The sequence below is a fragment of the Gracilinanus agilis genome, chromosome 4, assembly GCF_016433145.1.
Source record: "Gracilinanus agilis isolate LMUSP501 chromosome 4, AgileGrace, whole genome shotgun sequence".
Classification (NCBI taxonomy): Eukaryota; Metazoa; Chordata; class Mammalia; order Didelphimorphia; family Didelphidae; genus Gracilinanus; species Gracilinanus agilis.
Window position 1 is genome coordinate 208,266,194 of NC_058133.1, and position 24,955 is coordinate 208,291,148.

The following is a 24,955-nucleotide window of genomic DNA, read 5'->3' on the forward strand; positions in this document are numbered from 1 at the left end:
AAGTTGAAAGATGACTTCTTCCTTAGAGACTAGAATTGAGGAGAGAATAGATGATGCTAAGGGCTTTTGAGGTCTAGAGTAGGGAAGCTCATAATAAAAAATGGCCTCTTTTTCCTCATCAAAATATGAGTCAAAATCCTCTATTACGGAAGTACTGTAAGAGGCCTAGGAAAGAAAAAATTTGAAACTGCAACTGTGGGACATGCAGTAATGAACCAAATTAGACAGGTCCATACTGACATTAATTTCCCAAATCCTCTGAGAATTCAATTTTGAGTTCTCCATTTGGTGTTCTAACTGTTAGACAGCAAGATTATGGGAAATGAAGGGGAAGAGGGCTAAACTTCAGGTCCTGAACTACCTCGATCTCAGGATGTATTGGATTTGATTCCTGTAAGAAAGATTTTCCTCAATGTTCTTCTGAGTTCATGATGTTCTCTTTTCTTCTCCAGGCTCAATTGATGATGTGCTTGGTGACCTCTTGGATGACAGTAAATTTTCCTTTCTTGGATTTTCTTTGGGATTAGGTTGGGCTTGGTATATCCCCTAAAAGTTAGTCTTCCTTACATTTCTCTTTAGAGCCTGGTCAATCAATTCAGAATTATTTCATGAATTTCTAATCAATTGGTGATATGTCTGAATTTGACCAGAGGGACTGAAAGGATTTCAGATACAGTCACCAGAAGCCCAAATCCAAGTTCATTAGGAGAAGAAATACATTCTAGGCCTTCCAATTCAAATAAGATTTCCTGGGCACATAGAAGCAGATCTGTGACTCTCATGCCACTCAGCCCAACAGGGAAAAGGAGTTCTCATTTGACCCACACAACTTAGAGGAAATTACTACTTAGAGCTTCTGTAGATACTCCATTTCCTCAGGGTGAGGTCAGGTGAGTGATGAGATTCTCCCAACTCCATATACCTTAGCTCTTAGGTGACTAGTGTTGGAATTCTTTGTATAGTGCCTCCTTCCTTCCCCATACACAAATTCACCACTTGAAGGATGTAGTCATTCCATTCTCAGAATATGCCTTTAGTGGCCATAGTCATGTACTAAAATAGTCTTTCCACAGCAGGTTTGTATAAGGGTGATAGAAATTTCCACTCTCTTGACCCTGGGCCCTTTTCATGGGGCAGCTGCGTGATTTGTTTTCTGATCTTTTATTTTTAGCCATGCCACCCGAGAAGCCTTTCCAGCCAGCTGCAAATCCCAGCTTAGGATCATCTCAAGGCTTTCCTTCAAAGGCCAGAAAAAAGTGAGAATGAGTCAATATGGATTTCTGAACATCCATTTTTCCCAACCATTTTTTGCTGGCAGCTTGACCTTCCTTCCCTCTCCCTTACTCTTTGCTTTGCTTCTGGCCCACCATCCCATCCCCTGCCAATTGTACTTATTAGCTCATTGAAGAATCATGATATTAATAAGGATGCCCAAACTCTTATTTGGCTTCTGCCACTAATGAACTAGCTCCAGAAAAATCATTTACCCTCTCTAGACCTGGAGTGCTTTATCAGAAAAAGGTATTGGATTAGATTAGGAGTTTACCTCAGGTCAATGAACTTGGTTGTTTTTGTTTTTGTTTTTTTAATTTTGGGAACTGTATTTCAATAGAAGTAGTTTTCTTTGTAGTCCTATGTATTTTGTACATTTAAAAACATCATTCTGAGGTGTTCATTGGCTTCCTTATTCTACAAGAGTGGTCCATAATAAAAAAAAATGTTAAGAATTGGATTAGATAATCTCTAAAACCTCCAAAGCTCTAAAATTTTGTACCTCCACCTTCTCTGTCTTTCTTGCAATTGTGAACTCCAATTAGGGAATTAAGCTATTTGTAATTCTCCAACTCTCTTGCCAGGTCCATTCTAGAAGATGACTTCTTCAGCACCATGGCAGCCCAGGCAGGTGCAGATGCTGAGGTGAGAAAGGCCCAAGTCATTTCCATTTGTTCTTCTGTACTTGTTGGGCAGGGAGGGCAGTGTGTGATGGAGAGTATGACCTAAGTTATGACTATAGAAAGCTTTTAAACTATAGGGCCTACTTTATGTTTAAAATAAATACTTTTAAGGGGGCAGCTGGGTAGCTCAGTGGATTGAGAGCCAGGCCTAGAGACAGGAGGTCCTAGGTTCAAATCCGGCCTCAGACACTTCCCAGCTGTGTGACCCTGGGCAAGTCACTTGACCCTCATTGCCTAACCTTACCACTCTTCCACCTATGAATCAATACACAGAAGTTAAGGGTTTAAAATTTAAAAAATAATAATAAAATAAAATAAAAAATAAAATAAATACTCTAAACTTGCTTAATGAACTTTAGCTAAAGCCAAGAACTTTCCTTTTCCCTGAAAGTTCAACTAATCACTAGAACTCCATGAATCTATTGTTCACTTGGATTTTGTTCCTCCTTCATGCTTGCCATGGGTATTTAGAATCATGGCCAGCCTTGGAGGTGAGAGTTGGCAGAGCCTCTGAGTGCTTGTGGTTGGAACTAACTTCCCACCTGGAAAGAATTAGGAAGGCATAGAGACTACTGGGTTCTTGTATCCCAAAGTCCTATGCTAGACGGGAAGAATTGTCTCCAGATTCCTTGAGTCATAGTGGCTAAGCCCCAAGTGATACAGACAAGAGAGGACCTATTTGTATCTCAGTTGGCTATTTGGCCCTCCATGGACCATCTTCCCTGGCAGGAGGAAAGTGATATTACTCTAGAGTTGATGCATTACTTTTTTTTTTTTTTTAAATTTTAAACCCTTAACTTCTGTGTATTGACTTATAGGTGGAAGATTGGTAAGGGTAGGCAATGGGGGTCAAGTGACTTGCCCAGGGTCACACAGCTGGGAAGTGTCTGAGGCCGGATTTGAACCTAGGACCTCCTGTCTCTAGGCCTGGTTCTCAATCCACTGAGCTACCCAGCTGCCCCCTGCATTACTTTTTATATATATTAATTTGTATGCTTCTATATATTTCTTTCCCTGGGAACTCAGTTTTCTGATATCTCAGATGCAGACCCACAGGCTTTGCTACAGTCTCTGAAGGTAATGAATTATTTCCATCTTTCTCTTAGTCTTGGGAGGAAAGTAAATTGAATCTGAACTAATTTGGGGGGCTCTCCATTTTTCTCAATATTTCTTCATTTTTACTTGTTTTTCTGGGGGTTTTTTTTGTATAAATCAAAATAGGACTCTATTGAGCCTGACCCTTTAGATATTTTATACCTTTAGTTATAAATTTTATATATGTCTATAATTTATACCTTTTGGTATAAATTGGCCTTCTTGGTGTGGAGAGGCCAGGACCTTTTTGTACAATAAAGGTTACCAGAAATCTAGTAGCTACAGTGATCAGGTCTTTGGTAATGACAAGAGCACCAAAAAGCAATTATTAGCTTATGATTAGATGGTGTAATCCCAAAGTAAAAGACTGCTAGGGGTAGCTAGCTAGGTGGCACAGTCATAGAAAACCAGGCCTAGAGTCTGCAAGAGCTGGATTCAAGTTCAAATCTGGCCTCAGACACTTCCCTGGGCACATCACCTAACCCCCATTGCCTAGCCCTTACTGCTTTTCTGCCTTAGAACCAACAGTATCAATTCTAAGACAGAAGGTAAAGGTTAAAAAAAAAAAGACTACCAGCTATACCATTTGCCTTTGTTAACTCTTCACTACTACCATCCAGGAAACAAAGTGGGAGAGAATGTTTCCTCCAAAGACTGTGCCCCTGGGTTCATGGCGTTTCCCCATGTTCATTAGTATCCCACCCCTTGCCCACTGTGATGTGTGTGTGGTTCATTGTCTATTCAAGTACACAAGTCTGTTCTACCAGTTTAAGAGAATCTTTAAGCCTAAACTATAGGATTAAGGTTAATTACAAGTTTATAATCTGGTATCACTCAACTAATCTTGGCCCATATACAAAGCATTCAAGAAGTTCATTTTATGTTCCTTGTTTTCACTTTCCTTTATTTCCTCAAGCCCCCTTCTATATCCCCAATCCTTGTGTGTGTTGTCCACACTCAGAGCCAGGGTAAGCCTTCAGTTCCCTAGGCCTTTGGAGTTTAGATATTTTCAAATCTTATACTTAGGCTTACTCTCTTGCCTTCAGATAAAAACTACTCCTGTGGCAGCCATTTAACCTGCCATTTCAGTTGATGTCCCCTGAGTTCTATTCTTTGGAATTTTGATATTATCCTTTCTCTTAAATTTGGAACTGAGTCTCTAATCACATATTGGGTTCTCTCTTCTTTTCCTGTCTTAGTCTTTGAAAAAAATTCTCTAGCTCCCATTGTTTAGGCACAATTTTGTCCCTGAGGACAATAACCTACATGAATCAGTCTGGAATTCTAATTCTCTTAGTGATGGATCCTTCCCTCTCAAAGAAGAACTAGTATATATATCCCTTGTCATCTAGGCACTGGATCCTCCAGGAAGACATTATTAAAACAAGAACATATCTTCCTTTTAACTACCTTCCAATATACTCTACCTCTGCCAAGCAAATATCCCAAAGTCCACTGTAACTTTTGATTTTACCTCTCCCTGGTACTGTAAGCAGCACCTCTTCATTGAAGGGTCCATTGTAATTTGTTTATTTTTCAATATTGTTCATTTTTTAAGTGAGTAATCTCATAAAACCAAAACCCCAAAACATAAATCCAAATAAACAATTGAAAAATCATATGCTTTTGTCTGCATTCTGACTTGTGGGGTCTATTTTAGAGCCTTAATTTGTTCAGGATTTTCTTCTCATTTGCTCATGAAACACTTATTTCCATTCCTATTTGCACTGCAAATGGAGAGTTTTAGAATAAGCTATGAGCCAGTCCCCTTTAGTCGGTGAAAACAGGTGTATAGTTCTTCCTATTCAGTAGCCAACCACAAAGTTGACCAACAGAATCTAGGAAGTACCAAATGGGGACTCTCAATCCTAAGAAAGAGGACAGGAAAATTTTAAAAGTTTTAGAAACATCTTTTGATATATAAATAAGGTCATTCTCCTAATTGAAGTCTTTTTTTCCCCATTTGAAAAATGAAGGTAAGGGGCACCTAGGTGGCTCAATGGATAGATAGCCAGGCCTAATGATGAGAGGGCTGTGGTTCAAATCTGGCTTCAGATACTTACTAGCTATATGACCCTGGGCAAGTCACTTTGCCCACCCCCCACCCCATTGCCTAGTCCTTGCTACTCTTCTGCCTTAGACTATATATTTAGTATTGATTACAAGACAGATGGTAAGGATTAAAAAAAGAAAGAAGGAAAAGAAAAATGAAGGCAATAACAACTTCCAAAGCTATTGTAAAGAATATCAAATGAATTGATTGATTTTCCTAATGAAAACCAACAGCACTCCAGTGGGGATCCCTACCTATCCTCCTGATTTTCTAGGATATGGATGACATGGATGCTGACCTCTTAGGCCTGAAGAAATCGAATCAGGCCAGTAATAAAACAGCTACAAAAGGTTCTGCAAAAGAGGAGTTTCCTGGTGACTTCTCTAGACCTACAGGAAAACCAATAGCCAATGAGAAAGGTGAGTAGGAGGTAACTCCATGAATTCATTGTAAAGGGAAATTTGGACAAAGTTTGGACTAAAGCTTCTTTGCCCTCATACACTCAATTCAGTTCAATAAATAATCCAGTAAACATTAGGCACCATATAATATCCAAGGGCAAGAAGAGAACAGCTAGGAAGGAAGCTAGTACAATGAAGCAGGTGTTGAATTTGGATTCATTGGTCTTGGGTTCAAATCCTAACTGCCACTTAACTATTTGTATGGCTTTGAACAAATCACTACCCTTTCTGTACCTCAGAGGTTCCTCATCTGTAAAATAAATGACTTCTTGAGATCCATTCCAGGGCTAAATCTTTGTTCCAGTGATCCTGGATTTTGTCTGGAATACATATTTTGTGAAGAAGCTTTTAGGGGAGTCTGTTGTTCTCTTAATTTCTTTCTCTATTCTAGGATCATGAGACTAAATAAAAAGCCAAGAATATTTGTGAGCTCAGGACTACTCTGATACCTCCTAATCCCTAGCTGGGCAAGGCCTAGAAAATCCAATTAGATAAATTGGAACATTATATTATGGAATTTCTTCTGAGTCCTTAGTTCATCTAGAGATACTTTTCTCTAGAGTAATGAATTTGCTCCTAGACTGTACATTATTCTAGAGAAGCCTGTGTTACAGTTGGATGAAGGAGAGTCTACTTCCCACAGACCATAAGTCACCTTAGGGATGATCGTTTTCATATCCCATCTTCCAGAAGATGATTTATTTAGGTGACATGAGATATATGGGAGACCATGAGAATCAACACAGACTGCATGACTATATTTACCATTTATTTTCTTGCAGAAGATACTACTAAGAAGCCTGTGCCTTCCACTGGGAGCACTGGACGCCCATACAAGAAGTTTTCCTTTGATGGTACCACAACTCTCTATATTATATTGCTCCTAAGGCCCCCTTAGTTTTGAGAATATGGCAGACTTAGAAATAGACATTTGACTATCTTCCCGAAGCAAGTCACAATATATACCAGATGATGAAGAATAAAGGGCAATATTCATTCCCATGAAACAAAAGGGAGACAGATAATCAAATTTTTGTATGGGTGGTAAATTTTAGGTTCTTAGTTATAAAACTAGATCATGGATTTTGGAACTTCAAGTCAAGCTATCAATGTCTATAAAGCATTAGAAAAGTCATCTTTCCCTTCATGATACATTTGTGTCCTGTCACCTGAACTGTGAGTGTATTCTTTTAAGTTATAGATACTGTATATTGCAGACTGTAGTGTATTTATATTAGAGTAGGGACTAGGGGACCACCTCACTCCCCATCTTTATTTAGAGTTCCTCTTAACAATATTGTGCTGGGATTTGGAGGGAGTTTGATTGTTTTTGTTAAGCATCTGGAAATCTTACCTTAAGGGAAAGTAGTCTGAGGGCATGACTCCACAATTAAGGCATGTTTATCATAAATTTCCCTTTAACTAGATCTCATCTTTCTTTTCTGGTTGAAAGATTTAGAGGACCCTTTGGCAGGACTTCTGTCTGATGAAGAGGAAGGAATTGCTAAGAAGCTGCATATGAAAGAGACTAAAACAGTTCCTGAAAAGAATCCTACCATACTTAAAAATCAAGGTAAGAGATGTGTAAAACCCAGTGGAATTGCATGTTGGCAACAGGAGGGGAGAGAAAGAACATGAATCATGTAACTCTGGAAAAATATTCTTAATTAATTAATTAAAAATTTTAAGCTAAAAAAAAAATCCAGGTAAGAGGAGAGGAGAATAGATGATGTGTTCTCATTGGGTGAGTCATTTAGCTGGCAGCAGAATATGTCAGGCCAATCACCATACTAAAGAAATAGCTCAACTCAGGGGAAGGGAGCCATCCAAGCAGAACTCTAAGGCAAGGCAAAGATAAAGGACACATGATTTACAAAGGCATAGTGCACCTGGCCAGAAGGGATAGGTGATGTCCTTTTCAGAACATGGAAGATAGGAACATGGGGCATGTGAGCATAGGACTGTGAGAGTTCCTGAAGAACAGAATAAGAGATGAATTTAGCATCTTGCCATTTTGCCTTTACCTCTATATCCAATCAGAAAGTTAGGACTGGAGTAATATAGGTTTTTTTTGCCTTAGAAGGAAACCACCCAGAGCTGAGGGGCAGAAACTAATCCAATGAGCCTATACCTCTCTAAAGCTACTTTGATTATAGCAAGAAACTTTTAAGCATCAACTTCTGAGTTCTTTTAGGATTTTTGCTTTTTTTTTTTTTTTTTTTTTTTAATAAACCCTTACCTTCCATCTTGTAGTCAATACTGTGCATTGGCTCCAAGGCAGAAGAGTGGTAAGGGTGGGCAATGGGGGTCAAGTGACTTGCCCAGGATCACACAGCTGGGAAGTGTCTGAAGTCAAATTTGAACCTAGGACCTCCTATCTCTAGGCCTGGTTCTCAGTCCACTGAGCTACCCAGCTGCCCCCTTCTTTTGCTTTTTAACAAAGTTGTATTTTATATACATGTGTTCATATCCTTGACCACTAACCCATTAGAACAGCTTTTATTCTTCTGTACCAGTGTTCACTACATATTTTGAATAGCAGGCCCTTATGAGAAATGTTTCATGCAAAGGTTTTTTTTTCCTCCAGTCAGCAGTTTCCCTAGTTGTGTCAGCTTTGTAAAAGCTTTTTAATTTTGCATAATTGAAATTATCTATTTTATCTTTTATGTTTGTATTTCACCCTCATTCACTTAAGAATTCTCCACCTCACCCCAGGCATGGAAAAGTGTCTGATCTGGTTCTATTGTACATTTTTTATGATAGGATCTTTAACATTCAGGTCATGTATGTTCAATTTAGCCTTATTGTGACTTAAAGAGTGATATATTGCTCTAAACTTTATTTCTGCCAAATTTCTTAGGAATTTTCCCACTAGTTTTTGTCAAATATGGAGTTCTTCCCCCAAGTAATTTAGATTCTCACATTTAATGAACTTATTGAGTTCACTTGTTTTAGTTTATTCTCATCTAGACCATTCCACTGACCTTTTTTATTTTTCAGTCAGTACAAATAATTTTGATGATTATTGTTTTGCAATATAACTTGAAGCTTTTGCCCTTTCATTCCTTCTTTACTTTCATTATTTCCCTTGAGTTTCTAACCTTTGGCCCTCCAATTGAATCAAAATTCATCAAAATATTATTTTTTCTAGTTCTATGAAGTATCTTCTTAAGCATTTAGCTGGTATAGTGGCAAATATGTAAATTAATTTAATTAGTTTTGCCTTTTTAATTATAGTTTCGTGGCCCAGTCATAATCACTGAATATACCTGTAATTATTGAAGTTGTTCTTTATTTCTTTAAAGAGTTTTGTAGTTATATCTATGAAGTTCTTGAATAATATTCATACATTTGAAAAATATAATATGAAAGATTAATTTAATCAGTGTACAGAAGATAGCTTGATTTGTTTCTTATACTGAATCATGCTGCCTATTTTGTTGGGGCCAAATTTAGTTCAGAATGACATCACTTGGTAGACATAATGGTTTTAGGGACATCTTGTGGTAACTCCATGGCTTCCTGAGAATTCTCTGACTGTAATTTAGGGGACCATCTTTTTGGAAATCTGTCCATTCCAGATGACCTATTCTATTTGTTTTCTAAACACAAAATGCAGATTGTCTCATATCATCACCTCTCAGTCTTTGAACATATTCTTGGCTCTGCCTTTAATGCCCTCCCTTCCTTTCCCCTTATCTAAGTCACATCCTTTCTTTAAGACCCAGCTTAGGTTTTATCTCCCACCTTCAATGAAGCCCAGCTTTTGGCCTGTGGTGGTCTCGCTTCTCTGAACTATAGCATTCATTCATTGTCAGTCACACTTCTGTGATCCAACAGGGGCTGCCTTTGTTATTATTGACCCAGAGTTCTTATTTCTAGGCCCTTCTCTTCCTTTAGCTCCTGTTGACACCCCTGCCCTAAAGAAGGAGGAGTTGAAGTTTGATGATGGGGATGACTTCATGGCCACCCTTGGGTTTGGAGACAGTCCTATGGCAGAGCGGAAGCATGAAAAGGGAGACCAGTAAGGCTGTCTTCCAAACTGAGAGGCGTCCTCTGGCATCTGAACAGCATGGCTTCCTTTGTTGGGAAGGAGATCACAGGGGTGGGGTGTAGAGGGTGGGCATGGTTATCTGAGATCACCCATGTTGTTGTGGCCCCCATCCCTCTGTCCTCTGCCTTGTCAGGGATGGCCCCCGCCCTGCTCGCTCTAAACTGGATGAGCTGCTGGGACGAGGGACTGCCTCCAAGCTTCTGGAGCGACCAGGCACTGGGGAGCTCCGGGAGTTCAGGTTGGATAAGAAGTACCAGAAGCAGCCTGGTGAGTGGACCCCACAGCAATGTACACTTAGAAAGGGAGGGTTATCCCAGACATGGCCATAGGCTCCTTGTTTCACAGATAAAGAAGACCCCTGGGGAGATGATGACTTTGCCTTTGGAGCCTACCAGCCCACAGTGGCCTCCTCTGAGAGCCGACAGTCCCGCAGACAGTCTGTCAGGTAGGGAGGGGCCTGTCCAGCCCCTGGAACATTGTACTCCCTGACAAATAATCTTTCCCATGTCCTTTCCTACTCCTATCAATTTCAGCCAGCTTTGATGTGTGTGCACTGTACCAGGAGCTGATGATCTTGAGCCTAGGAACCTGTTTTCTGAATATTTTGACAACTGTATTTCATGCATATTCCTGTGTATTTGATTTTATGTCTTTAAAGACCTCCTTCTGGGAATGGGTCCATAGGTTTCACTGGCCTACCAAAGGGGTCTATGCCCCAAAAAAGATTAGGAAGCCCAGCAGTATATTATATTATATTCTTTAAAGATTTATGGAAGATTGAGATAATAAAACCATTGTCCTATAGATGTAGCATAGCATAATGGGATGAGCACTGGCCTGGTGGTCAAGGGACCTACACTCATGCATCACTATATATTTTGGATACTTGAACCTGGGCCCCATTTAGCAAAGGTTAACAGAGCCAGCAGTGGGATAGACCTCTTTCCTTTGCCTTACTTATGTTTCTATCTTGAAGCAGATTCTCAGCAGAGAGTCTCACCAATCCTAAGGGAGAGCAGTGCTCCAAACAGAGTACACCTGTCACAGCCAGCCCTGCTCATACTGCAAAGGGAGGAGCTGACTGGTTGGGCCTCAAGGATGAAGACTTTGACCTGCTCCCTCCATCTCCCACCAAAGATTCCAGCAAGGTTGGCTCAGCAATGGCTACACCTTCAGGAACTAATCCTTCACCCCGGCACTCTGCTCCAGCCAGGCACTCTGCTCCAGCCAGACTGCCAGTGTCAGGGATGAAGGCACCTCCCAATGCTACAGCTGACCTTCACAAACCCAACCTGGCTCCTAATCTGGGAACATCAGAGGAAGACAAAGAGGACGATTGGCTAAGCCATGCCTTGTCTCGGAAAAAGTCTCAGAATTTAGCTAAGGAAGAGCAGCCTGGGACTTCTAAGGGCCTGAGCCTCACTGAAACATCAGATCTTCCCTTGGTCAGGTATACACATGAATTCTATGCATTGCCTTTTAGGGAACTGGGCTGACACACAGCAAGCTAATTATTTCTGGGGATAAGTCACCAGGGCAGGGACTATAGGAAATCTCAGGAACATGAGCATTGAACTGTGCCTTTTTTGGAAGCCTACAGGTAGAACCTTGGGAAAAATTAAAAAAAAAAAAAAAAAAGACCTTCATCTTTAGAGTTTTATCTAGGCAGAGAAATCAGGGGGAAATGAGCCACTATAAAACCTCTATTCCTAGATGTGAAGAGAAATACTCAGAGTTCTCTATCTTGGCAACAGGCTGAGTTCCTGAGAGAAACTCCTACCTAAACTCCCTTGGGGTATCATGAAAATTACCTCTCCTAGAATCTGAATAGATTAGGGAATAAACTCAGACTAGCCAAAGCTGTAAATAAAATACAGTTGAGTTGTAGATGTGTTCACTTAAAGTATAAATGTTTATTTTAGGACAAAGGCCAGGGGGTTGCCTGAAGGAGTTGGACTTAAGGAAGGAGCCCTGGTAGAGATGCTAGAAGGGAGAGTTTGTGAAGGCAGGAAGGAATGATGAACTGAGGCTACTCTGGAGGGTGCTGTTACCCTTGGAAAAAAAAAATGAAAATTCATGGAAATTTTGTGAATGGCCCAAGGACATTATCACACAATAGGATTAGGTATCTTCAAAGAAAGTCATTTTGGCCGGAAGCTGAGGACCAAATTAAAAGGAACCTGTATCTTTCAGGCTTGAGATAAGAGTAATATCTTTGGCCTTGGATTAAGTGGAGAAAAGTTGGGAGGTGAACCATCAGAGAAAGAAAAGTGACTCAAAGAATCACACTGTTGGAAACATCAGCCTACCTGAGGGTTAAAAAAAAAAAGAAGAAGAAGAATATGAGCAATGTTGTAAATAATACTGGGGCAGCTAGGTTGCTCAATGTCTAGAGAGCCAGGCCTAGAATCCAGAGGACCTGGGTTCACATCTGGCCTCAGACACTTCCTAGCTGTTCATGACCCTGGGCAAGTTACTTAACCCCAAATGCCTAAGCCCTTCTATTTAGTATTCTAAGATAGGAGGTAAGAATTTTAAAATAATAATTATAATAACATTTATATAGCACCTACTGTGTGCCAGGCACTATGCTAAGTGCTTTACAATTATTATCTCATTTGATCTTCACAATAACCCTGCATAGTAGTTGACACTATCCTCATTTTACAACTGAGGAAGCTGAGGCAAACAGAGGTTAAATAAGTTCCCCAGGATCATACAGCCAGTCAGTCAGTATCTGGGGCTGGATTTGAATATAGGTCTTCCTGACTCTACCCACCAGCTGCAACTGAATTATGAGACTGAAAAAATACTTATGACTTGCCTATTCTATATATACTATGTATCACTATATTCCTTCCTATTAATAGTTTGCTTGCTTTCCACTGACCCCTGTGAATGCCAACACACAGAGGTGAAAGAGGAAAGATCATGAACCATAAAGATACAATCTTGAAGGAACTAATGGTGATGTGGGGAGGGGAAATGGAAAGCCATCCACTGGACAGAGAAAATCACCAGGGAGCCTTCTATGGTCAGACCTGAAACTTCAGTGGTCCTTACCTTATGATTTGGCCTTTTTCAGCCAACCTGTTGTCAGTACCAAAAGGCCTGAGCAAACAGCTGCCAGAGGAACCTCAGGGACAGCACAAGAAACTGAACCTGCATGCCCCGAGGGCAATGGGTATACCTATAGCTGGGGTTTTGGGGGGTTGGGGGACCACATCTTCAGCAAAAGGTTGGCATATAGCTATGCCAAGTCTTTCATTTATGGGGCAGGGAGATGAGGGACTGGGCCAGAGTCTCAATTACTTCTTTGTAACTTTGGTTCTGGACCAGAATATATTACATTGACTCCAGGAACCATCTAGACTTTCAAGTGAGCTGGAGAACATAAGGGATAAGCTCCAGAGCCACATTCTTCTCTTCCCCCAATCCAGTGACATATCCTGTCTCATATGCTTGTCACTCTAGGTTCTTGGGGCTTTCCAAGAAGCTCCTTTCTCTTCCACTTCACCTTTTTCCTTAAAGGAGTGATTCCTTTTCTTTCCCTTTGCCCAGAGGAGGTACTGTTCCAACTTGCCTTCCCATCAACCCCCAATCTCTATATTTAGAGTTCCTCAGACCGATGCCCACTCCTGGACACCAGCTGCCCCTGTACATCCTGCAGCTGAAGCAAAAAGAGACACTTTTCCTGGAGAAGTTCCCAGTACTGGTAGGTTTTCTCTCCTGAAGGGCAGCTGAACCATGGACTGCTACTAAGTGTTTGGGTGTTAGTCATAGTACCTTTGTTGTAATGGTTCCTGGCCCCTGATGAATCTTCCCTAAAACTAGGTTCTCCCTTAAGCATCTACCCGTCTCTACACCTCTGAGCTCTTTTTTTCCGCTACTATTTATTTTTCATTTCTTGCATTTTCATACTTTGCAGCTTGTTTCCGGAGATCCCAAGAATTAACAGGGACTTCCGTGCCTCTGCAGGTAGGAAGGAGTGAGCAAACAGGTACCTAGAGCCCTCAAGTCTTTTTCTTCTATGGAAATGCATCCTACCTCAGAGACTAACATTTTCCTTCAAAATCTTCTAAGAAAGAGATATCTATCACCTGATACCCACACTTGTTTTTTCTAGAAATCCCATTTTAGACACTAGCTTGGAGCTAAAGTTTGTAGGGGAGACACAATTACCATCTAGATGGGAGCAGTTAGAAAGACCAACTATAAAGTGAGGGTACAGTTATTCTACTAGTTCACTTTTGAAATTATCCTTCCATCCTCAGACCTTCCACCACCCTTCTACAATCCTAGTGTCAGATTCTAAATCAGTCTAGAACCTCTGGTTCTGGCTGGAGCCTTTGGACAGGAGGTGGCCATACACTGCAGAGGACTCAAAACAACATGTGCTTAGAGTCATCTCTTATGATAGGAGGAGAGCTTCCAGGATCTCAAAGAATTAGCAGCCTTTGACCTAAGGCAAGAGATTCTTAGCTTTTCTTGTGTCACAGACCCTTTGGCAATCTAGTGAAGCTCCTGGACCCCTTCATATACTCAGAATCATATTTGTAAATACAAGAAAGTGAAATCTTAGGATTACAAAGAAAACCAAAGGTTAGTAAAATAAATACTTAATTTTTTCCCATTCAAGTTTACAAATTCCAGGTTAAGGGGTTTATGGGTTCTAAGAGCCTCAATAGAAGGGTTCAATGTTATGAAGTTTCATCCTGACCCTAAAATTTGACGATTTATGCAGAGATCTCAATCATTTTACTGAGGATAAAAGAGGAAGGAAACTAAAGCCTCCCATTTTGTACAGTGAAAGACAATGATTCCTTTTTCAAACCAGGCTAGTTGAGCTGCTAAGAAGCAGTGTCTGCAAGTCTTAGGGTCTCTCTAATTTGATAAATAGTACCCTATCCATCAGAAACAGATCAAGTCAGGGGTGGCTATCCAACTGCCTAAGAGCCAGAGTGAAATTATGTCTGGCTGAGCTTTTCTCCATTATTTCACATCTAACCTATTGTTGGATTCTTCTAACTCATGCAGGGCCTCTTCCCAGAGAGCCTAGCCCTGAGTTTGCTCCCAGGAGGAGAGTATCAGAAGAGGATCCTGGCTGCACAGGCCCAGCTACAATGTGGCACAGCAGAACTCCACGAGGAACTATTAAAAAGTCAGGCCCGACAGGCAGAGCTGGAGACCCAGGTGAAGGGAGCTCTGGGGAGCCAAGAAAAGGGGACATTTCGGGCAAGGATCTTAGTGGGCAGGTCAGAGAGAAACAAACACCAAGGGAAAAACAAATAGAAAGCCTAAAGGAGAAGTAAAGGTCTAAGAGACATTTCTCCTCTCCTTCCTCCTGCCCACTCCAACATCCTCCAGGTTCGGAAGTTAGAACTAGAGAGAACTCAGCAACGTATCCTGCTAGAGAGTTTGCAGCAGCGGCACCAGGCAGACTTGGAGCTCATTGAGAATGCACACAGGTATCTAAGTACCCCTGCCTACCTTCATCATACTATAAACCTGAGAGGCCTAGCTAGATTTCTTTAGGTTCCCCCAGATGAAATCCCAGCCTCAGTTTTTGAATGAATCTTAGCATCAGTCCTATAGACCCATGGTGGCAAACCAATGGTACACATGCCAGAGGGGGCACTTAGAGCCTTCTCTGTGGGCATGTGTGCTAATGCCCCAGTATAGAGTTCACCATAGTTCGTTACTAGAAAGCCAGAGGGACATAGTCCGGGCTGCTCCCCTCCCCATCTCCACACGCGCCTAAGGACATTTATCACATTTCATGGAGAAATGGGAAAAAGCTCACATTTCCCACTGCTCCCCCCAAAAAGTTCACCATCACCTACCAATAGACCAAACCAATGGTGTTGAGGGAAATTCTAGAGATCCTTCCATGCCTGGAATGCTCTCCCTTTTGGTCCCTGTCCCTGGATTTTCTTCAAATCTCAGCTAAAATCCCATCTTCTACAAGAAACTTTTCCCAGGCCCACTTAATGCTGGTGCCTCCCCTCTAAGATTATCTTTAATTTATCCTATATTTGTCTTATTTTTACCTAGTTGTTTACAGGTTGTCTCTCCCATTAGACTATAAGCTTTTTAAGGACAGGAACTTTAAGCCTAAAGGCCTTTCTTTGTACTCCAGCACTTAGCATAGTGCCTGACAAATAGTAATATCATCCAAGAAAAAACCCCCCAAAACCGAAAAAGTTTTAGAAATATATTTGGTCATTTGGCAAGGGAGAACAAGCTAGAAAGGAGTTAGCTATCTCTCATCCAAGCTCCTGGAGGTTTATATTATATAGGCTTCAGAAAAGGGTACCAGCACATGAACTGCACTTATGAAGTTAAGCACTTTTGCAAAGAAGGCAGCTTGAAAGTAAGGTCTATTGTGATGGATATCTGTAAGTATAAACATTCAATAAAAATTGGGCAAAGCCAAAACACAACAGAAACCCAAAATATAAGCTTTCATTTGGAACCCAAAACAAAACCTAGGTGAACAGATTGTTTTGGGTGGATCCAGGACCTAGGGAATCCAAAATATTCTTTGTAATATCTCTAACATTCTTGGACAGTTATTGAGGTCAGGGTGATATTCTGTGTTTAAATAATCTCTAGTCCTATAAAGATATATTTAAATAGCACAATAATATTTCATTAAATTAAATTTATTAATTAATGTTAAATTAATTAAATTTAATATTTTCCCAAACAATATAATAAAGTATTTTCCACAGTAGACACTTAATAAATTTCCTCCCCAAGTCCAGCAATCTATATGCTTTTTTGCAGGAGTAGGATCAAAGTGCTAGAGACATCATACCAGCAGCGGGAAGAGCGACTGCAGAGGGAAAACGAGGATCTTACAGCTCAGTATTTGTCTCACTGCCAGGAGGCAGAGCATGCCCGAGCTGAGCTCCTGGCACAACACCAGCGTCGTCTTGCTGCTGCTGAGCAAGAGAAGGATCAGGAGATTGAGAGGCTCCAGAATTTACAGCGGTAAGGGATAGGCCCAGGATGTGGAATTTAGGGAAGATTGGCCCCACTCACCTTAAGGGAAAATTCAAGTGTAAGCTATAGCATTCTTCTGCCTTTGCTCCTAGGAAAACTGCTTCCTCATAAAGGAAGCCCAAGGTAGACAGCTTCTGAAGAGTAGTGTAACTACATTCCTACTCAGTCAATAAGCACCTTTTGAAGCTCATGGTAACATGTGGCTTTCCATCTTTGAAGAGTACTGAGAAGTGGGTAACAAAGGAGAAACCCTTCTTTTAGTAACTAGGAAGAAATAATTTTTAATTGAGTCCTAAAAAAAGAAAGCTAAGTTTTCTTATTACAATATCCCCTTAGTCTTTAATTTTGATTTACTGATTTTTTTTTCAGTTAAGAAAAGTTACCCTTATTTATTTCTTGGGGTTTCGGAGACTCACTACAACTTCTTTTATGCCAACTTGCCAAAAGTTCAAACCAGGGCAATAATCCAGAAATGACACACAAAATTGTTTGCTACAATTCTGACAAATGTGGTAGATGTTTTATATAGAAATCATTAACCGGTGATTTAAAAAAATAACCCTTACCTTCCATCTCAAGAGTCAATATTGTACATTGATTCCAAGGCAGAAGAGCATTAAGGGCTAGGCAATGGAGGTTAAATGACTTGCCCGGGACAACACAACTAAGAGGTGTCTGAGGTCAAACTTGAACCCATGACCTCCTCTCTCTGGGCCTGACTCTCAATCCACTGAGCCACCTCACAGCCTCATTAAGTGTTCTTCAAAAAATGTAAAACTTTTGTTTTCTTTTTTCTCCAACAATAAATGTTCAAAGAAAATTTTTTTTAAAGTGCCAGGCACTAGACTAAGTGCTAATGACAAAAAAATAAAGGGCAAAGGAGCTCACAGTCTAACCTTTATCCTTCTGATGTGCTCCTGTTGAGATAGTGCTAGCCCTATGCTGATTCAGGAATCTCAGGAGTAGCACAAGGCCAGGAACCAAATCTTAGAAGGTACACAGTTCTCATAGCTATTCCAGCACTGAACACTGAGAAGGATTTATCCTATTTATACATTATATGGTGGCAATGTCGTTTTTCTTTTCTTTTTTTTTTATTAATTTATTTAGAATATTTTTCCATGGTTACATGATTCATGATTTTTCCCTCCTTTCTTCCCTCCCCACTCCTGAAGATGACAAGCAAATCCGCTGGGTTATACATTGTATCATTGTTCCAAACCTATTTCCCTGTTATTCCTATTTGCAATAGAGTGATCTTTTAATGCCAAAACCCCAATCATATATCCCCATGGAACCATGTTATTGATCAAATGTTTTTCTTCTGCATTTCTACTCCCACAGTTCTCTCTCTGCATGTGGATAGTGTTCTTTCTCATAAATTCCTCAGCATTGTCCTGGGTCACTGCACAATGCTGTTGTTTTTTTTTAATGAGAAAGAAATAGAGGGCTTGACATGGCCATTTAAGAACATTCAGTTTTGCAAACATAAACAATTAGTAAGCATTTATTAAGTGATTACTGTGTGTCACTAAATGCTAGAGATTCAAAAAGAGGCAGGAGACCTACCTGGAGCTTATAATCTAATGGGGAAAATACCATGCAAACATACACAAAGCAGGCTATCTCCAGAATGAATAGGAAATAATTAAAAGGAGATAAAATTTTAATTGGAACTTGAAGGAAGCCAGGGAGATCAGTAGTCAGAGAGGAGGAGATAGAGTGTTCCAGGGACAGGGGACAGCCAAAGAGAATGCCCAGAGCCAAGAGATGGGAGTGTCAGTGTCACAGGATGGAAGAATATGTGTTGGAAGTGTAAGAAGGTATAAGAAGACTGGAAAGGTAGGGGGCTAGGTTATGAAGGGCTTTGAATGCCAAACAGCTTTTTATATTTGCTTCTGGAGGCAATAGGAAGCTAATGGAGTTCATTGAGTAAAGGGATGACATGATCAGACCTTCACTTTAAGAAAATCATTGATGGCCAAATGGACAATAGACTGGAGTGGACTTGAAGCAGGCAGACCCACCAGCAGGCTACTGCAGGTGTGAGGTGATAAGGACCCACACTAGTATGGGGGCAGTGTCAAAAGAGAGAGGGAAGCATTTTGGAGAAATGTGCAAAGGCAAAATCAACAGGCCTTGGTAACAAATAGGGCATAGGGGTGCACCATTATCTTCCTGTCATCCTTGACAGCATCCTCTCCTTTCATCCCTCTTCAACTAGTTTTTCACTTCTATGCAATGTAATCTTTGCTAAAAAGCTACATAAATGCAAGTGTCTGACCCTGAGGCATATGGCAAGCTACCATTTTCACTGTTACTTTTACATGGATCCTAGGGCAGTAAAGCCAAGAGCTTTCCCTTCCCTTGCCCTCATGGTTTTTTCCTTGGCATTCAGGGCATCCATCCTAGAGATACGTAAAGACCACGAGGAGCAGCTACAGAGATTGAAGCGGCTGAAGGACCGAGAAATTGATGCTGTTACCAGTGCTACCTCCCATACCCGGTAAGCCCTATGGCCCTCTCCTGCCAGTAGAGCATCAAGAAGAGCAGTGCTAGAAGCATTGGCTATCTGTGATTGTGTGGCTTAAATCTATGCCTCATTCTCCCAGGTCCCTCAATGGGGTCATTGAGCAAATGGAGAAGTTTTCCTGTAGCCTTAATGAGCTCTCATCCCGTGTGGAAGCCACTCACCTTACCAACTCCCAAGAACTAGAGCTAGGAGCCCGTCAGCGTGATAAGCAGCTCCAAGGTACTCTACTATCTTCTCTCTTTTCTCCTTCTGTTTCCACATACCATCACAACTGGCTCTAAATACCTGGAAATAAAATAGATGTGCCATGGGTCAATCTTGGAATCAGTATCTGGCAGTAACTGTCTCAGGCATTGCCTACAGCCCTGCAGGAAAGGTTGACTCTGCAACAGCGGGACATGGAGGATGAGAGGAACAGGCTACATGAGATCATTGGGAAGATGGAGGCCCGACTAAGTGAGCAGAGCCGTCTCCTAGAGCAGGTGAGTCTCTAGATCTCTCGTGTCCACCTCTGGCTCTCCCCTCTCGCTGTTACCTCTCTAATTGAAGCCTTCACTACCTCATGCCTGGATATTGCCAGCCTCCTACCTGGCTTTCCTAACTCTAGTCCCTACTCCAATTTATTTGTACATAGGTAGCAAATCAACCATAAAAATGATTTTCATCATGTCATTTCTCTGCTTGATAACCTTCAGTGACTTCATATACTCCAGTACTTTATCTATATAAAATCTAACCTCTGCCTACTTTTCAAGGCCCTCTATAATCAAGGTCCACTCCCTTTTAGATCTAGCTTTATTTCCTATTTATCTCTCCAACCTATTCTCTATATGTCAAACTGACCTCTGTTCCTTTCACAAATATGCCATGTTTGTTCTGATGTCTGTTCTTCATTCATATCATTTTCTTAAACTAAACTGGCCTCTCTCCTCTCTTTCTATCCAAAGTCTGTCCATCCTATAATATTTTCCCAAGTCTTCTCAGCTCTCGTCGATTTCTCTGTTCTCTGAATCAAAACTTAGATTTATCACCACAAATTTCACATTTAATCACATAGCTCCATAGCATTCCCTTCTTGTTTCTCCTATATGTATTAGAATTGTTTCCACAAAGCCTATTTCTCTGTGTACCATAAAGCACCTAACAACCAACAGTGCTTTTGTTTGATTAATGGAGAATCAACTAAGCCCAGAAAGATAGGATTAAAATGGGAAAGGGCAGGAACAGGGATAGTGCAGGTCTTCAGGTATCCTTAGCCTAATGCATTTCCAAAAGAATTCATACATCACAACTTATGTGGAAGTGAATCTCAAGTCAAGACTACAGTCGGAGACATGAAGGTCAGGCCAGAAATAAAAATTTCCCCTCCTTTACTCCAACATCTCCATGGGAATTGGCCCACAGGAATCCCCATCCAGTCATCTTCCCATTCATTAGCAAGCCTTCCGAAAGAATGCTTGTGATGAGTCACAGAAGTAAGGGGTGACCTGACTTATTAGTACCTGGAGAGAGGTCAGATCCTATTCCAGGGAGAGACCCACTCACCTTAAACCTCAACACTGGGGGTCATACAGGAACGCTGGAGAGTGAGTGCTGAGCAGTCCAAAGCAGAATCCACACAACGTTCACTGGAGGAGCAGAGAAGGGTCATGAACCAGCAGCTCAGCATGGAGAGGGAGGAGTTGGAGAGGGCCAAGGTGAGCAAGAGCTTGAGACCCAGTAACTCGGGACCATCTGAGCCAAGGAGCTCCTGATGGCCTCCTCCTTCTCTTACTCCTTCTTGTTTCCCAGAGTGCTTTACTGGAGGAGCAGAAATCAATCATGCATAAGTGTGCAGAGGAGGGACGGCGGCTGGCCACAGAGTGGGCCGACTTCCATGCCCAGCAAAAGCTAAGTAAAGAACGGGCAGAGCGTGAGGCCGAGCGCATGCTGCAGGTGGACTCAAAGAGGGAAGGGACTATCGTCAGTCTGGCCAAGGTATGCCCCCTTCTGTCTAATCCAGGCCTTGTTCTCAATTGACTGCCCTTCCTTGTGCCAATGCATTCCCCATCAGTAGCTGCAGGCAGAGGAGTTTAGCTGTCTGCTAAATATCATTAGTATGATACACAAGTCATTGCTTTCTAAGGATGGACCAGTTTGGACAAACAGCACAAGGAGTTTGCCTGGGGTGGCCCTCTCTCCCCAGAAACGGGTCTGAAGCTTTGAGAGGAGAAGACAAAAGATGTTCTCTTTGCAGGAACAAGCAGAGCTGAAAATCAGAGCAAATGAGCTACGACTCCGGGAGGAACAGTTGGCAGGAGAGCAGGAGACTCTGGAGCGTGAGCGGCAAGAACTAAGGCTGGAGAAGGAGAAGGTCAACGCAGCTGCCCTGCGCATCAAACTCCGGGCCGAGGAACTGGAGAACATGAGCAAGGTGAGGAAGCTGGAGATGCCTCCTGGGCCCCCAGAGGACACTGGGAAGGCAGGTCAGCATCAGGGACTGTTGGAGGATGAAGGGTTCTCAGACCCTCCTATCGACCCGTCTTCAGGTGGCCTCTCAGAAGTATGAGGAGGGAGAGCGGACACTTCTGGAGGCTCACAAGCTGCAGTCAGAGCACCAGGCTCGGCTCCAGGTTGTGCAGCAACAGCAAGAACGACTCCGACAGCAAGAGCAGCAACTGCATCAGGCAGGCATCTTCTCTTCTCCCTTATTTCTGCACACTCTCCTCCCTCCTCTCTTTGTGGAAATCTTATTGGTGCTTTTTGTTTGTGCATCATGTTCATCAGTGTCTCTACCTTTCCTGAGATCCCCCAAACCCCTCTGAGTTAAGCAAAACCTCTGACATGAGGGTGACATCCATCAGCGCAGGCAGCATTTCCCACCAGTTAGTCCCACACTTCTCCTGCCAAAATAGCCTCCCATCTACATCTCCTTGTTCTCCCCTGCCTTCATTACATGAGATGTTCTGCACCCTCATGACTCCTTTCTTTCTCTTTCTGGGGGGGCGGGGGATGGAAACAGGAGCATCTGAATTTGGCTCAAAAGAGACGGCAGCTGGATCATCTTCACCTGAATCTTCCCTCTCCTGTTATGGGGCTAGACCATGGGATCCAGGTCCTTAATTCTTCCAGCCTGAATCGTGAGTTGGCCCCAAGAGTGAGGGACACCTGCTCACTTGGTCTGTGGGAGAGTAAATATGGGGGAAATAGCTGCTAGGCAATCCCTAGCTAGCTTGATAAGGAAGAAGACTTGGGTCCATTTAGTTTCCTTGACTTTTAGCAAGAATATACAGAGCCCTCCTGTTCCTTCCCAATCATCCCACTGCTCTGTGACCTAAAGCGAACCTTGTCCCCACTAATACTTTTCCATGGGCCTCTTTCAGCTGTTCCCTCTTCTGCTGTTGCCATTTCCCGACACAGCCAGCCTCCAGCAAGCCTGGGCTCTTCCCATTTACATGCCAAACTGGTGCTGCTGAAACACATGGCTGAGAAGGTAAGTGAGTGTTCTTGGGCAGCTATCTTTTGGGCAATCAGCTCTGGCCTCGTTCCCATCAAGCTACAGAGAGTCCATTTGCTGTGATTTTCTGAAGGATAAAGGTGCAGAGGTGAGGCTGGAAGAGTGGAAGCTCTGACCCAGGAATTAATGAATTCTGCCTCCTTCACCCTCTCTGAGGTAGAGCCAGGCAGGCAGGAGGGAAATGTAGCAGGTGGGAATTGGCCAGTCATTCATTCCAGGGATGGTCTCTCCCTTCTCAAGGAGAGAAGGCCGTAGCATTGTGGCTGCTCTCTACACTCTTGATTTCTTTCATACATGCCCCTTCCTGCAGGACCGGGACTTTCTAGAGGATGAGAAATTCTTCTTGGAGACACTGAAGAAGACTTCCTATAGCATGACACCCCACACAGCCTGAGTGCCACTCTGGCCTTCCAGCTGGGAGAGCTCAGATACTGGAATCTTCACCTACTATACTCTGCCAGCTTGTCTACTACTTCTCATCTCATGGCATCAGCAGAGATGGCACCACCACAAACCATGCTGGGCTCCTCCCTTTGCCTCTGAGGCACCCTTTGGACTATTTACACCCATTTGTCCCAAGCAAAAACATGTGTTCCCGATCCCCTCGTTCATTGTGCATTATCCAGGCATGGCATCTGCTTCGATGAGGGAAGAAGAGCAGGGAACAGTTTTCTTCCATTACCATCATGGCTATGATCCATCTCAACACTGGGAGCTCCTTGTTGCTGGCCAAATCTTGGTTGGCCTCCCTTCCTGCCAGAGTCATGTCCTGCCTCTGGGCTAGAACAGGATAAATATTTCTTGATCACACAATAACACAAAACACTTTAGAGGGTTCAGAGAATAGAACCCTCAGTAGATTTCCATTTAAGGTCCCTCAGATACCATCTGAATGAGCAGTACCAGCCCATACCCAGCTGAGGGAAATTGGGGCTAATGTCAAGGCTCAGAGTCCTAATGTTCCCACAGTAGTTAGAGTCGCCAAAAATGACTTGGGTTGGCCAGGAAAGCAGCCCACAGAGCCTTGTACCTCAGAGAACTGAGGAACGGCTAACAGTTGACACAAGGTATCCTGCCTGATAGAAAACAAGGCCCTTCCCCAAATCTTTTAGATACCTGGCACTGGGATGGGTTGGAGCAGGCAGAATGGAACCAAGCAGACCTCTTTTCTGTATGATTTCTCCTGGAATTTAAGTGAACTCCTGATTTCCCCAGGTGTGCCACTTGTGCACACAAGTCCATTCATTCTCTTTGTTCCCTAACCCTGACCAGCTAATTGGCTCATTCAACTTGAGCACTCAGTCCTGCAGCTCGTTCATCAGATTCTTTCATATGTGCCGGGGGACCAGGGAGCTAGGGAAGGAATGTTGCCCGTTTGTGTCACCTCTTATGGAGCCAAGGCCATGGGGAAAATGAAGACAGACAGCACCAGATGTCAGCTCCATTCTGCTTCAGCTTCAGAGAGCAGCTAATGGAGTCTATTATGTCCAGGCTTCTTCTGCCTTTTCAATTTTCTAGCATGTGAGTGATGTGCCAAGACTGGCCAGGAAGATGGTAGGGGAAAGGGAGGACTGGGGTAATAGTAATTGTTCCCTGAAGAACCAAGTTCAATATAGCTCTTCAAATAAAATCTCATTTCTACTCTATTCTTTTTTTTTTTAAATTTTCTTTTTCCCAGATTGCATATTGATACAATTCTTAATAATCATTTTCTGACATCTTGCAGTCTGTGTTTTCTCCCTCTCTCCAACCCTTCCCCCCACCCCAAAAAGGCAGGCAGCATGACGTAGGTAGAATCTCAGTTCTAAAGCTGCTTCTACATCTTGAAAACATCAACAAAGGGAACAGGCAGAGATGAAACATTCTCCTGGGCTACTCCCAGCTAGAATGTAGCTGCTGCTGCCTTCCTAACACTGCACAAAGACCTCTTATTTCCCTGTTCCTATGGTTTTCGTTGAATAGATCAGTTACATTTTCAGTGTTACTAATTACTGAATTCCTGCAATTTACAGAGCATCTCACCCAATTTCTCCTTGTTTTTCAAATATGCTTAATAATCAGTTGCATGCTTTGAAATTAGTTCCAAAGAACATGAAGGACTCAGACCCTTCTGAATGCTAAACACCTGCTCTATAGCAGCTCCACAAAAGCCTCAACAAAAGGCGGGATGTCTAAATCCTTAGAAATGCCCTCTGGGTCGATACCCAAACTAACATCAAGGAAAGCAACAAAATAACCTGGGCATTGAGAAGGCTCTCTTGGTTGCCTGGTATGAGGAAGATCCACAGTAACCCTTTACT

The 24,955-nt window shown here is 42.3% G+C and overlaps 1 protein-coding gene across 1 annotated transcript; it reads left to right on the forward strand.

Moving 5' to 3' along the window:
* The first annotated feature begins 483 nt into the window (after window positions 1-483).
* FBF1 (Fas binding factor 1) lies at window positions 484-24,301 on the forward strand. Its single transcript, XM_044672321.1, has 27 exons — window positions 484-491; window positions 1,172-1,256; window positions 1,857-1,917; window positions 2,982-3,032; window positions 5,378-5,522; window positions 6,347-6,418; window positions 7,018-7,137; window positions 9,465-9,588; window positions 9,752-9,885; window positions 9,964-10,063; window positions 10,598-11,068; window positions 12,704-12,802; window positions 13,233-13,333; window positions 13,547-13,596; window positions 14,656-14,811; window positions 14,986-15,086; window positions 16,408-16,614; window positions 19,025-19,132; window positions 19,239-19,378; window positions 19,523-19,641; window positions 20,734-20,856; window positions 20,951-21,136; window positions 21,396-21,572; window positions 21,688-21,825; window positions 22,161-22,278; window positions 22,522-22,631; window positions 22,966-24,301. The coding sequence occupies exons 2-27, from the start codon at window positions 1,174-1,176 to the stop codon at window positions 23,047-23,049; spliced, it is 3,378 nt and encodes a 1,125-aa protein (XP_044528256.1). The 5' UTR covers window positions 484-491; window positions 1,172-1,173; the 3' UTR covers window positions 23,050-24,301.
* Window positions 24,302-24,955: the final 654 nt, after the last annotated feature.

Excerpts from the sequence above, each read along its gene's own strand:
- FBF1 (XM_044672321.1), top strand. The coding sequence starts at position 1,174 with ATGCCACCCGAGAAGCCTTTCCAGCCAGCTGCAAATCCCAGCTTAGGA. Across the intron at positions 1,257-1,856 it reads CCTTCAAAGGCCAGAAAAAA|GTCCATTCTAGAAGATGACT; the intron begins GTGAGAATGAGT and ends CTCTCTTGCCAG. Across the intron at positions 11,069-12,703 it reads TCAGATCTTCCCTTGGTCAG|CCAACCTGTTGTCAGTACCA; the intron begins GTATACACATGA and ends GGCCTTTTTCAG.